The following is a 12,885-nucleotide window of genomic DNA, read 5'->3' as shown; positions in this document are numbered from 1 at the left end:
TCCATGAAAATGGAAGCCACACAGTCTTATTTCTCAACATCTCCTCATCCCAAGTACACGACAGGGCACACAGTAAGCCAAAAACCAAACCCATTGCGTTGTTGAGTCACTTCCAATTTATAGCTTATGGGATAGAGTAGAACTGCCCCAGTGGGTTTCCAAGCCTGTAACTCTTTGTTGAAGCAGACTGCCACATCTTCGAATGACCAGCCTTTTGGTTAGCAGTCAAGTGCTTTAACAACTGCGCCACCAGGACTCCTTTAGGGCATGCAATAAGTCCTCAGAAATGTTTGCCAAGTACATGTATGAATAACCGATCACCTCTTCTGGCCTAGGGTCTGTTGATGGTGCTTTCCTTCAACCCTGCACTCCAGACCTCTCTGATGACCGTCTCTGGCCCCGGCTTGGAGGACAGTCCCAAGTGTTCCATCTTCTATCCAAAAGGCAACTCCGGCAGCATCCTTGTTTCTGAGTCCTGACTCATCATGAGCACTGAAGACAAGGTCAGCTCAATCTGGCCTTCACCACAGCCCCTTCATGGCTGTTTTGTTCATATATTACTATGAAACCACCCCCCAAAATTAGTGGTGTAAAGCAGAGCAGCCGGGAGACCTTCTGCCTTCTGCAGTCCGTGTTTATCTTGGCTGAGAGCTGTTCAGGCTTTTTGAAGCCAATTCCATCAAGGCAAAGCTGGAGGAGACAGAACTTGGGCTCACAGAGGAGGGAGTGGGAAGGGGCCCCAGATGGGGAAGTGGAGGTGGTCACGTAGTGATGACTGACCAGGATGAGAGCCCAGGGCTCCTGACTCCTGGCCAGTGCTCAGCCCACTGTACTGTGGAGCTTCCCAGATAGGCAAGGAATTTGAGATGGGCTTGAATTCTACTCTGGACCGACACCCACCTTCTTCCAGGAAGGCATTTCAGGTCTCAAAGGTACCTGAAATTGTGCTGTACCAGGAGTGTGCTCCTCGACACATACAGATACACTCAGACACCAGTACTCCAGCTTCCTGGGACTCAGCCATGACAGCAGGGCCTCAAAGGAAGCCCGACTGGCCCAGAACCGTGGGCCATGCCACACCATGCCAGCCCGTAATTCTCAGGTCTTGATTCAGGGCTGCCTCCCTGGAGGCCAGTGCAGACCCTCCCATGTCCTGTTCCGCACAGATGCCAGGGGTCACGTGTCCCACAGCTGAAGGCCTCCCCTGCCGCCTCCACCATCTGCTGAGGCCCCAGTAATTATCCAAGGCCGGTGAAGTCTCGCTCTGAGGGGAGAGTTCATGCAGCCCTGTAATGTAACCCAGGCACTCGGCTGCTTGGGCAAGGGGTCCCCAACTGGGCAATGAGCCGGCTGCTTTATTCAATTCCCCGGCTTGGGTCTGACTAATCACTGAGGCAGCCTGGGCTTTCTGAGAACCCACCTGAGCTCCCTGGCAACAGGCTTGCTTCTTCCCAGCACCCCAACTCCTGCTCCTCAAATCCTTCTTCCTCCCCAAGTATACTTACCTGACGAGGATCAGGGCGGGAGGCCACAGAGGCTAGGTACCCTCATCCATCTGGGAGAAAGAGAGGCTGCCTCCGGTCCGGGGGGGCCCAAGCAGGGGGGATCGGCCAGAATGGCTGCTGGGTTGGCTTTGTAGAGGCCACCCCATGGGGAGCAAGACCATCAACTCCCACCCCTCCCCTGTTTCCTAAACCTGCCCACTTCCTTCTCACCTTTCCTTTCTTGGCCCCAAGGAGGGAGGGCCTTGGCCAGGGAGGCCAGTCTGTAAGCCAGGCATTTGCAAGGAGAGGTATAGGAGACCGCCTTCACTACTGGTCTTGCAGACTCCTGCTCAGGCTTCAAGACCCACCCGTTTCACGTCTGTGCAGCAAGCAGCAAACCTGAGGCCCCCCCTCCTCTCTGCTCCCAGCCTTGTAAGGGCCTCCCATCCGGTGTTTATGGTCTTGTGTGCTGTTGATTCCCACTCATAGCAACCCTATAGGACGGAGTAGAACCGCCCCATAGGGTTTCCTAGGCTGTAATCTTTATGGGGGAGCCCTGCTGTCACAGTGGTTAAAGTGCTTGGCTGCTAACTGAAAGGTCGGCAGTTCAAACCCACCAGGACCTCTGTGGGAGAAAGACGTGGCAGTCTGTGTCTATAAAGATAACAGCCTTGGAAACCCTATGAGCTGTCCTACTCTGCCCAGTAGGGTCACTATGAGTCACAATCAACTTGACAGCAACAGGTTTGGGTTTTTTTTGTTTTTTAATCTTTACAGGAGCAGATCCCCAGGTCTTTTCTTCCATGGAGTAGCTGATGGATTTGATCTGCCGACCTTCTGGTTTGCAGCCAAGCTCTTAACCACTGCACCACCAGGGCTCCTAACCCGTGTCTTTTTACAGGCTTGTTTCCTGGTCTGGACTGTGCCCTTTCTGTTGACTGGGACTGTTGTTTGTTTCTATGTACCCAGAACGTAGCACATAGTAGGTGCTTTAAAACACATTTGTGGAAGGAAATAAATGAGGGAAGGAGGGAGGAAATGCTATGAGAGGTAAGAGGCTTTGTCTGTGTGTGAGCAACATGGGCATCTGTGACGCTGGCGTAGGTGTCTGTGTGGCCTTCCGTGTGGCCGTCCATGTGGCTGTCCGTGAGGCCATCCACGTGGCCACCATGTGTGTGGCTGAAGCCTCCGGCCTGGTTGATTTGGGAAATGGTGTCAACTGTGTTGTCAAGACCCTAGTGGCTCAGGAGTTGTTATGCTCAGCATGAACCTGAGATCAAGGGTCACCCAGAGTTCACTATCTGGGTGTGACTCTGCTGGCTGCACCTAGAGTAGGTGTGAAAGGTCCATGGGCCCTCTGCTCTCGCAGTGGTGGAGGCCAGAGGCCTTCTGAGACAAAGGCAGAGCCGGAGATCTTCGTGACCTCTCACCCTGAGGGGCAAGAGTGGCTGAGCTGTGCCTGATGGCTGTGGGGAAGGGGTGGAAGGCAGGGAACACCCACAGCCCAGCCAGGCCTACCCAGCACAGGTTGTGCTCCCCAGCTCAAGGCCTGAGGAAGGGTAGGCCTGGTGGACGCTGGGAGTGGACAGCTGAGTCAGCCCAGCCGAGGACCCTCGTTTGGTACCAGGGATTGATGAGGCTGGGCCCTCACCACCCACCAGAGAGGAGTGTGGGGGAGACAGCATCGGACAGACGGACATAGAGGAGGCAGGGTGGCAGCGAGGAAGCCAGTTCTGAGGGACTCAGGCTGCGCCCGCTGAGGGAGGGGCCACATGGAGGAGACTTCAAAGCCTCCCAGAACGGCTTATAAACAAGCCTGTCTGGTGGGGCAGCAGCAGGGGCCGAGTGGGGGGGCCATTCTGGAAGGGCTGGGAGCTCGCTTGGGGCTGTGTGCAGAGCATAGGATTGGGGTCAGGGAGGTGATGGTGGGAGCCGTGGCTCTGCCTCAGCTGGTGGACCCGGGGCAGGCCCAGTTTAAACTTTCTGTGACTCGGTTTCCTCTTCTGCACAACGAAGCTGGCAGAAACACCCCGCTGCCTGCCTCCTGGGGCTGGCGTGAGGGTCAGCAGTGATGATGTCGGTGAAAACGCTGTGTGGGCTCGGAGCCCTGATCAGATGTTATTTATTATTCTGAGCTGTGTTTTGGTGGGAGACTTGGACGGGCTGAGAGGGAGAGTCAGAGTGTTCTAGGGCCCCGTCTTCCCTGATGCTGTTTTGAGAGTTCTCAGAGCAGAGTGCCCAGAATGGGGCCTGGGGAGGGAGAAGCCCATGGTGTTCAACAGGACTGTGTTGGGCAGAGGGCTTTCTGCATCAGCTCTGAGTAGTTGGTGTAGGATGGACAAGTCTGCCTCAGCTTTTCTGATGACCCCCCCATCTCTGCTCTGTGCCGCCCTCCTCCCAACCCTTCATCCTGAGACTGCCACCTCAGCGGTGCCCCAGAAATCCGCCTCCTCTCCTTGGATCCTCGTCTTCGTGTCCTGGGGCTGTGACAATTTTTCCGAGTCTTGCTTAGAATGTGTCACTGTCCATTTCCCTTGGAGACATCAAAGAAGGCTGCTCCCTCCACCCGCAGCTCACGAGCCACGTTCGTTCAAGCGCTGTGTTGAGGCCCCTGCTCTGAGCAGCTGGAACACGGGTTTATAAAATTACAGGGAATTCAAAGCAGCCGGCGTCGCCTGCTGTCTGGCTCCATTACTGGGAGCAGCCTCGGAGGGAAGTTTATTCCAATAATTTAAGGGATTAAGGTCTGACACCCTTCATTAGGTGTTTGACATGACCAGAAAAGGCAGGTCTTGCAGAAGGACCCACACGATGGGGAGGAATTAGCTCAGGCAAGGAGAAAGCAACATGCCACCCAGCTAGGGTGGAAAAAGGAATTAGGTTGCCTTTTTACAGTCAAATGAGGTGGTGAACTATAGCCCTGAAGGGGGAAGTGGAGCTGGAGGAATAAGGTGCCTGGGCTCAGGACTCTGTTTCCCCATCTGTAAAACGAGAGCGTTGCTGAGGCCTTTGAGGTCTCTTCCAGCTCTATCCTGGGGACACTCAACAACCCAGTTACTGGTTTGCCGTTTGGCCTTGAAAAGGCCCTATTTCTTTTGGGGAACTGTCTCCCTCCACCCTGATCCTACAGGGATCGAGTGACCAATGCAAAGACACTCAGGCCTGCTTGCTTTCCTGTGGCATTTTGGCATTTTGGAGACAAGCCATTTCCTGCCAAGTGGTGGAGAAATCGCCCCTAGTCCCTAGCTCCTGCCCCTGCCTCCTGCCTCCTCCACAAATACAGCCCTTGATGTTTCAAAAACTTCTTGTCCAGCCTGTACAAGCCAGAGTTTGTGCAGTTCTGACAGATCGGCGGGAAGAGGGTGGCTTCCAAAGGCCTCTGCCCACACCCAGGCAAGCTGGTTTCTCTGCTTCCTGTGTTAATGGTGGGACCCCAGAACTATGTGACACAGGGCAAGTTATCCAACCTCTGTGTGCATCCATTTCCTCAAATTGAACACAGAGGCACGGTTTGTTGTGAGGATGAAACGAAAGGATGCATATAGTAAAAAAGAAAATTATAGAGAGCCTGGCATACATAAAATAAGAGCCTCATAAATGTTATCTATTGTTATTTTGGCTCTGTGTGACCTTGGGCCAGTCACTTGCTCTCTCTGACCTTGAACATTTTCCTTTGCAAAATAAGGGAGAAATGGGGTCATGCCTGTGAAGTGCTGGGCACTCAGAAAGAGCTCCCTAATAGCAGCCATGACGGTCATTGGCGAGGGGAGCTGTCTTGTCCAGCTCACTCTTGAAACACTGTTAGCGTGTAGGTTTTCTTGGAGCCGACGAGTGTGTCAGCCCAGGAGCAAGGAATGTGATCCTTCCCGGCAGCCGGGGGAGCTGGAGCATATCTGGTATGTGTCTCTGGAATGATTTGGGGAAATTTCACCGAAGTTGGAACTTGAGACGCAAACGGCTTGGGACAGAGAGATACGGAGCTGTCCGCACGCACACCCCCCACAAAGGCCCTGCTGGTGGGGTAGGAGTCGGCTTACAGAGCACAGCGCTGCTCAAGCCCTCCCTGGAATGGCCGTGAACTTGTTGTTTTTCCACGTCATTTGCTCTCAAATGTACTATCAGGCCAGGCGATGCTAACCCGGCCGCGGCGGCTGCAGGTCCCTCCTTGTAACAAGCGATTGTGTGTTCTTTAGAGGTGGCCAAAGGGGAGGAGGGGGCCCGACCACAGGGAGGTAGGGTGGGGGAAAGGGAAACAAATCCCTTCTTTACAGGGAGCTTGCGTGTCCTGGAGCCAGCTTCCCCCAAAGCACATGCCATTTCTGGCCCTTGAAGGGGTTAAAGGCCTCCTGGAGCTCAAAAACAAGCAGGTGTCCCACCGTGCCAGATATAGCCGCCTAAACTGCTTCCAACTTTTTTTTTCCCCTTCTGCAACAAGTCTGCGATCGGCCACGGGGCAGAGGAGCCAGCAGCCTGCCTGTGACAGGCATCAGGTTAGCTCGCTCCCACTCGGGTGCGCCCAGGATATAAATCCAGCTGGGGCCCCTGCTGCGGCTCCACTCCGCACACTCAGGAGGGGAAGTTTCCTTCCTAAGACCTTTCTTTTATCTGAAGCCGGCAGCCCAGCAGGCCGCACTGACTCGGTGGAGGCAGCCTGAGGCACGAGGAAGCCTGCTGGGGTGGGGAGGGGCAGGTGTCTCTAGCCCCTGGAGAAGGAGAAGGCCCTAGTGGGCCCCAGCCCCTGGCATTGTCGCAGGGGAGGTCTTGGCCACTGCAGAACCACACCATGTGGGCCCTGGGGTGCCACCGGTTCTGGTCCCACTGGAGGCAGGTGATGGCGCTGCTGCTGCTGCTGCTTGGGGTACCCTCGCAAGGCGGGGCACTGCCACCCATCCGCTATTCCCATGCTGGCATCTGCCCTAACGACATGAACCCCAACCTCTGGGTAGATGCCCAGAGCACCTGCAAGCGGGAGTGTGAGACAGATCAGGTAAGTGGGTGTGTGATGCGGGGAGTGGGAGCCGTGGGGTATGCATGACTCGGGAGAGCCTGCAGGGCCCAGGAAAGCGGAGGCATCCACATGGAGTCATATCCGCCTGGTAACTCGGGAGCCCCAAAGAAGGGGCGGGTGTGATGTCCAAGTTCATCAGGGACTGGGAATCGTGGATTCCTCGCCTCCTGCTTGCTGAGGCCTGCTATGAGCCAGCACTGTGCTAGGCTTATGGCGGGGACTGGTACTACATGTCAGCAAGGTGGGCATCAGCATCCCCTTTACAGGTGAGAGAACAGACACTCAGGAAGGTGCAGTGAGCCATGATGGAAGGGTGGGGCCCAGACCTGTCTGCCTGACCGCAAGGCTTATGCCCCATCCTGCCCTCCAGGCTGCCTTCTCAGGTGTTTGGACCCTAACCTGAGAGCAGACTGAGCTGGTGGTCAGGGCAATCAGGAACAGCTTGGCGTGACTGTCTTCAGGCCTCCCTGGTGGGGAGCAGACTAAGTTTCAACCTGCCAGTTCCTTGGTCCTCCAGTCCCTCCTGGTCACAGGACATGGCAGCAGGGCCAATTCTAGGGCAACACTCTCCTGGAGACACTTTTGGAGCTCCTGCTCTAGGGAGTGGTCACTCCCAGTCCAAGGGCCATTCCTGTCCACTCAGCCCAGGGGCTAGGGGCCCTCTGGCACCTGGCACCTGCCCCAGGCAGAGGCACTTCCTTCAAGGCCTGGACAGCTCTCTGGCAGCACCGACTCCCCTGGGGTTCCTGGGGCATGAGGGGTCATGAGAGACCCTGGTGCACCCTGTGCTTCTGCCAAACACATCTCACCCCAGGAGAGCTCAGGATCACCCTGGAGAGAGGAGGCCTCTGCCTCATGATGCCCAGAGGGCAACTCTCAGGCCAGATGCTCCAGTGGGCAGCGGTAGTACCGAGGGAGAGGAAGATAAGGAGCTGGAGAGGTTGTAGAGTGTTCCCATCCCGCAGAGGCCGTGCCGTTGGCCTGCTGCATTGGCGGGAAGCGTGTTTCAGGGCACAGTCTGGCCTGATAAAGCAGGTGGAATTTGGGGACATTGAGACTCTGGCTGATTTTATGTGTCTTGGGGAGAAGGGACCTGTATGAGGCTGGGAACTCAGACACCCCAGGTACATCCTGGGTCCTGATGCAAAGCTGCACCAATGATCCACTCTAGGTTTCCTGGTACCTGAGGACCCAGCTGTTGGGTTGGACCTCCTAGTCCTAAAGCAGCAGCCTGGCTAGAATCTCTTAAGGAACTGAATGACCCTCAGGCCAAGGAGCACTTTCTCTTGTCTGCTCCCAGCCCCCAATGCCCCACTGAGTCTCTCTCCTTCAGACCTTGGCTCTGAAATCTGCCCATCCCAGCCCCAAAGCCTCCCCTGGTGTGGCCTAGACGCCCATGCCAAACAAGGGCTGCAAAACAAAGTCCCTATTCTGAGCTGAAGGGGCGAAAACAGTAAACAAGTCAAGCAGGCTGGCTCCATGCAGCCGGGGCGGGGGGATATTCCCCCTCTTAGCCGATGTGGAATGTCAAAGAGGCTGAAATGAAAGTTGGAATGACGAGCGGCCAGCCCTATGTGGGGAGTAACTCACAGGGTTACTACCAGGGCGGAGGATTAGAAGCACTGCCCGCCTGCCCAGCGGGCACCACACGTTATTGTTGAAAACACCACGTGAAAACCTTGTTTGTACCGGCTCCAGGCGCATGTTGCTAATTTCGAGGAATTAAACTAATGCCTTACGTGGCTCCACAGAAAATCAGAGGGGATTACAGCCTGGTAAATCCTCAATGACGGCCTTGTCGACCTTTGCCACACAAGGTTTTTATTTATTTATTTGTTTATTTTCTGCCATTGCTTTGAAGAGGATCCACAGTTTGGAAATTAGTGCCTAGGTCTGGTACAGCCCACAGTGGTGAGAGCTAGCATCCTGGCCTGTCACACCTGCCGTGACTCTTGGCTTTGGAAGAATCTGAATGGTGACGCAAATGGTTAAGCACTTAATTACTGACCAAAAGTTTGGTGGTTTGAATCCACCCAGAGGCACCTCAGAAGAAAGACCTGGCAATCTACTTCCAAAAGATCACAACCATTGAAAACCCTATGAAGCACAGTCCTACTCTGTCACACATGGGATTGCCATGAGCTGGAATCAACTCAAAGGCAACTTTTTTGCGGGGGGTCTCATCAGAACCTCTGTTCTCCATGTGGGTGTGTGTCCTCGATGGGAGGAGAGGGGTTAGGGCCTCAAGCATCTGCCCCGCGGTTTCTGATTTTTCCCTCTTTGAGGCTGGTCTGACCTCTTCAAGTTGACTAGGGTATTCTCACCCCAGTGGAAAAAAAGACAAAAAGGCAGGCTAACTTGTTGAAACCTAGACCCCATTTGTGGTAGCTATATGATGAAGAAAAAGCTACACCATTTCAGAATCTCATCTGCCTGGAGCTTGAAACCCTACCATTTTCCAACTGCGTAGACTTGGGTGTTGCCTCACCGGGCCTCCACATGCTCCTCTGTAAATTGGTAGTAAGAAAACCTCACAGAGGATTGGTATGTGGCTTGCCTCTTCCCACACTACTGGCTGTGTGGCCTTGGGCAAGTTACTTAACCTCTCTGAGCCTCAGGCCTCATCACTCGTAAAGTGAGGATAATGGCCACACCCACTTCACAGGCTTGTGATGAACATTAAGTAAATGGACAGACGTAAAGTTCCTAGGAGAGGGCCTGGCACATAGCAGGTGCCATGTATAGGTTAGCTATTATCTTCATCATCAAAATCTTCGGCTCATAGCCAGCACATGGTGATGAGCACATGTTAGTTTCCGCCCCCACTAACCAGGGTGGCTGCAGGGAACCTGTCCTCTCTTCCTTCCCCTCCCTGCTCAAGCCTCTCCATTACTCTTTCCAGGAGTGTGAGACCTATGAGAAGTGCTGCCCCAATGTGTGTGGAACTAAGAGCTGCGTGGCGGCCCGCTACATGGATGTGAAGGGGAAGAAGGGCCCGGTGGGCATGCCCAAGGAGGCCACGTGCGACCACTTCATGTGTCTGCAGCAGGGCTCCGAATGCGACATCTGGGATGGCCAACCTGTGTGTAAGTGCAAGGAGCGCTGCGAGAAGGAGCCCAGTTTCACCTGCGCCTCCGATGGCCTCACCTACTACAACCGCTGCTACATGGACGCGGAAGCCTGCTCCAAGGGCATCACGCTGGCTGTCGTCACCTGCCGCTACCACTTCACCTGGCCCAACACCAGCCCCCCACCGCCAGAGACCACTGTGCACCCCACCACAGCCTCCCCAGAGACCCCTGGGCTGGACACAGCAGCCCCAGCCCTGCTCAACCACCCTGTGCACCAGTCAGTCACCACAGGTGAGACCGTGAGCTTCCTCTGCGATGTGGTGGGCCGGCCCCGGCCTGAGATCACTTGGGAGAAGCAGCTGGAGGATCGGGAGAATGTGGTCATGCGGCCCAACCATGTGCGAGGCAATGTGGTGGTCACCAACATCGCCCAGCTGGTCATCTACAATGCCCAGCCCCAGGATGCTGGTATCTACACCTGCACAGCCCGGAATGCTGCCGGGGTCCTGCGGGCTGACTTCCCACTGTCAGTGATCAGGGCTGGCCAGGCCTCGGCCACTGCAGAGAGCATCACCAACGGCACAGCCTTCCCCACAGCCGAGTGTCTGAAGCCTCCCGACAGTGAGGACTGTGGTGAGGAGCAGACCCGCTGGCACTTCGACGCCCAGGCCAACAACTGCCTCACGTTCACCTTTGGCCACTGCCACCGAAACCGCAACCACTTCGAGACCTACGCGGCCTGTATGCTGGCCTGTATGAGCGGCCCACTGGCTGTGTGCAGCCTGCCCGCCCTGCAGGGGCCCTGCAAGGCCTACGCACCACGCTGGGCCTACAATGGCCAGACAGGCCAGTGCCAGTCCTTTGTATACGGTGGCTGTGAGGGCAACGGCAACAATTTCGAGAGCCGTGAGGCCTGTGAGGAGTCCTGCCCCTTCCCACGGGGGAACCAGCGCTGCCGGGCCTGCAAGCCGCGGCAGAAGCTTGTTACCAGCTTCTGTAGGAGTGACTTTGTCATCTTGGGCCGAGTATCCGAGCTGACTGAAGAGCCCGACGTGGGCCGTGCCCTGGTTACCGTGGATGAAGTCCTCAAGGATGAGAAGATGGGACTCAGGTTCCTGGGCCGGGAGCCTCTGGAGGTCACTCTGCTGCACGTGGACTGGGCCTGCCCCTGCCCCAATGTGACGGTGGGTGAGACACCGCTTATCATCATGGGTGAGGTGGATGGCGGCATGGCCATGCTGCGGCCCGACAGCTTCGTGGGCGCGTCGAGCACCCGGCGGGTCAGAAAGCTACGCGAGGTCATGCACAAGAAGACCTGTGACGTCCTCAAGGAGTTCTTGGGCGTGCATTGAGGTCCCCACCCCACCCCGGCCCCCATCCTGGTCCTCTTCCATCTACCCACCCCTAATGCCCCACAGTCAGCAAACTGGGCAAGGTCGGATAAGACAGGCTTGGGCCAACAGGTAAACATCTACCAACATCAGGAAAATGCCAGCAGAGGGTCCAGATCAACTTCTAGTCTTTGGGTTCGATAAGGGGTCCACATCTTTTTTAGCTGAGAAGAACAAAAGGAGATGTCTGTAGACACACGCAGTTATTCCTGACAGCCAGTCTGCTCAGGCATTATCCTCCCTTTGCAGGCCACCACCTCCTCTGGCTTGCCCAGCTGCTCATCCCCAGCCAGGCTCCCCAGCCAGGGTTCTAGAGATGTTGGCAGGCTGCATGGTGGTCACAGGAAGAGTTGAATGAATTGGGTTGCAAAAGTGGTAGGTGAGGAGAGAAATAAGGTCCCATGAACTCACCTGGACAAATTCACCACAGCCTGCTAGATCACTATGGCTAGGTACCACTTTATGTTAAGGGCTGCAGGTAGTAAAATAGTAGGAAGCAGAAAAGGCATGCTTAGTTAACCCAGCACACAACTTCCCTAAGTGGGGGCTGCTGGGACAAGATGCCTGTGCTTTGGGTCAAGTTGGCTGCAGTATCTGAGTTTACCAAAGCACCAACAGAATACATGTTCCTTCTTGGCTGTGTTGGTTTGTTGATTCAATTCCATTCATTTCAACGCAATGGGTATTTCCTGAACACTTACTGTGTGCCAGGTACTATGGCCACAGAGCGATGCTAGACCCAGCTCAACTATAGCGACCAAACACAAATGTCCATATGCTGGGGTTCCCCCAGAAGCAGACCATAGATTGCCCTCCCAGCTGTCAAATATGCCACTGGTTTTATTGGAAATAAAGCAGATAAAAGCCCCTGGATCTGTTTTGGTAGGAAGAGAAATAAAGAATAAGCGAGGGGTGGGGGAAGCAGTGAAGGTGTAAGAAGAAAGGGAGGAGGATCGCAGGCAGGCTTGAGAAGGAATGTTGCTCGATGCTGCCATCTGGTGGTGGCTTCAGGGTCCAGCAGGGACCGGGAGGGAAGCTCTGAAGTAGGCCTGGGATGGCAGGTTCCCGGATGTGGAGCTAGCTGGTGATTTTTTGTGTTTCCGGACTCCCCGTGCGGCCCGGCCACCCCATTACTAAATAGAGGACTTGGGGAACCCACTGTCAGCTCTGCATCTGCCCCCTACTCCTTCCTCAGCCCTTCATCTGTCCGAGACCCTCCATAGCTGAAGAAGGTCGTGGCGTGGCGTCCTGGTTTCTTCCTCAAATGTAGGGGAAGATATCAATTAAAAGCTCATAGTATCAATATTCCTTCTTGTGTGATTCATTTGGGTTAAGGTCTGTGCATGTGCGTGTCAGTGAAGCGGGGTAGTGTTAGTCGCTTTGGTAACTTTGAGGGAGGGAAGTCTAGCCAATGGGACTGTATTGGGTAATGGAGGGCCACGCCTACTATTTGGTCCACTTTACAGCTCGGAGGCATCTGACCTTTGGTACTCACCACCGCTCTGTGGATTAAGCACAAGAAAGCTGAGGCTGGGGGAGATGAGGTGACTTGTCCAAGAAAAGTGGCAGGAGGGGAGTGGGGCGTAGACCTGGGTGTTCTGATTTGTAATTTCGGTGTTCCCCCACATTATCACAATGTAATGGGGTCAGGAGAGAAGCCAGGTCCCGCCACAGATGGGGCCGAGTTTGGAGGTAAAAAGGTGGAGGAGACAGGAGTGGGCTAGGGAGGGGGCAGGCTGCCGGCTGACTCCTTACGGGGCTTCTGGGTGAGGCCCAGTCCCAGGAAGACTCTGGATCAAAGCCCTGTGTGTGTCTAGGACACATGGCTTGGTTCCCAAGAATGAGGACAACAGTGCATTTGGCCTGGCACAGCAGCTCATGGCTGCTCCCCTCCCCTTGTGAGACATGCTCAGGAGCTCTGCAGCTGTGAC

General features: G+C 55.2%; 1 protein-coding gene across 1 annotated transcript; it reads left to right on the top strand.

The window, feature by feature from the left end:
* The first annotated feature begins 5,732 nt into the window (after window positions 1-5,732).
* Window positions 5,733-12,249, top strand: WFIKKN2 (WAP, follistatin/kazal, immunoglobulin, kunitz and netrin domain containing 2). Its single transcript, XM_049860730.1, has 2 exons — window positions 5,733-6,471; window positions 9,395-12,249. Exons 1-2 carry the CDS (start codon window positions 6,268-6,270, stop codon window positions 10,913-10,915), a joined length of 1,725 nt encoding a protein of 574 aa, XP_049716687.1. The 5' UTR covers window positions 5,733-6,267; the 3' UTR covers window positions 10,916-12,249.
* The last annotated feature ends 636 nt before the right edge of the window (window positions 12,250-12,885 follow it).

The sequence above is a fragment of the Elephas maximus genome, chromosome 19 (assembly GCF_024166365.1).
Source record: "Elephas maximus indicus isolate mEleMax1 chromosome 19, mEleMax1 primary haplotype, whole genome shotgun sequence".
In the NCBI taxonomy this organism is placed as follows: Eukaryota; Metazoa; Chordata; class Mammalia; order Proboscidea; family Elephantidae; genus Elephas; species Elephas maximus.
The sequence above is the reverse complement of the archived record's forward strand: the minus strand, read 5'-3'. Positions and strand labels throughout refer to the sequence as shown.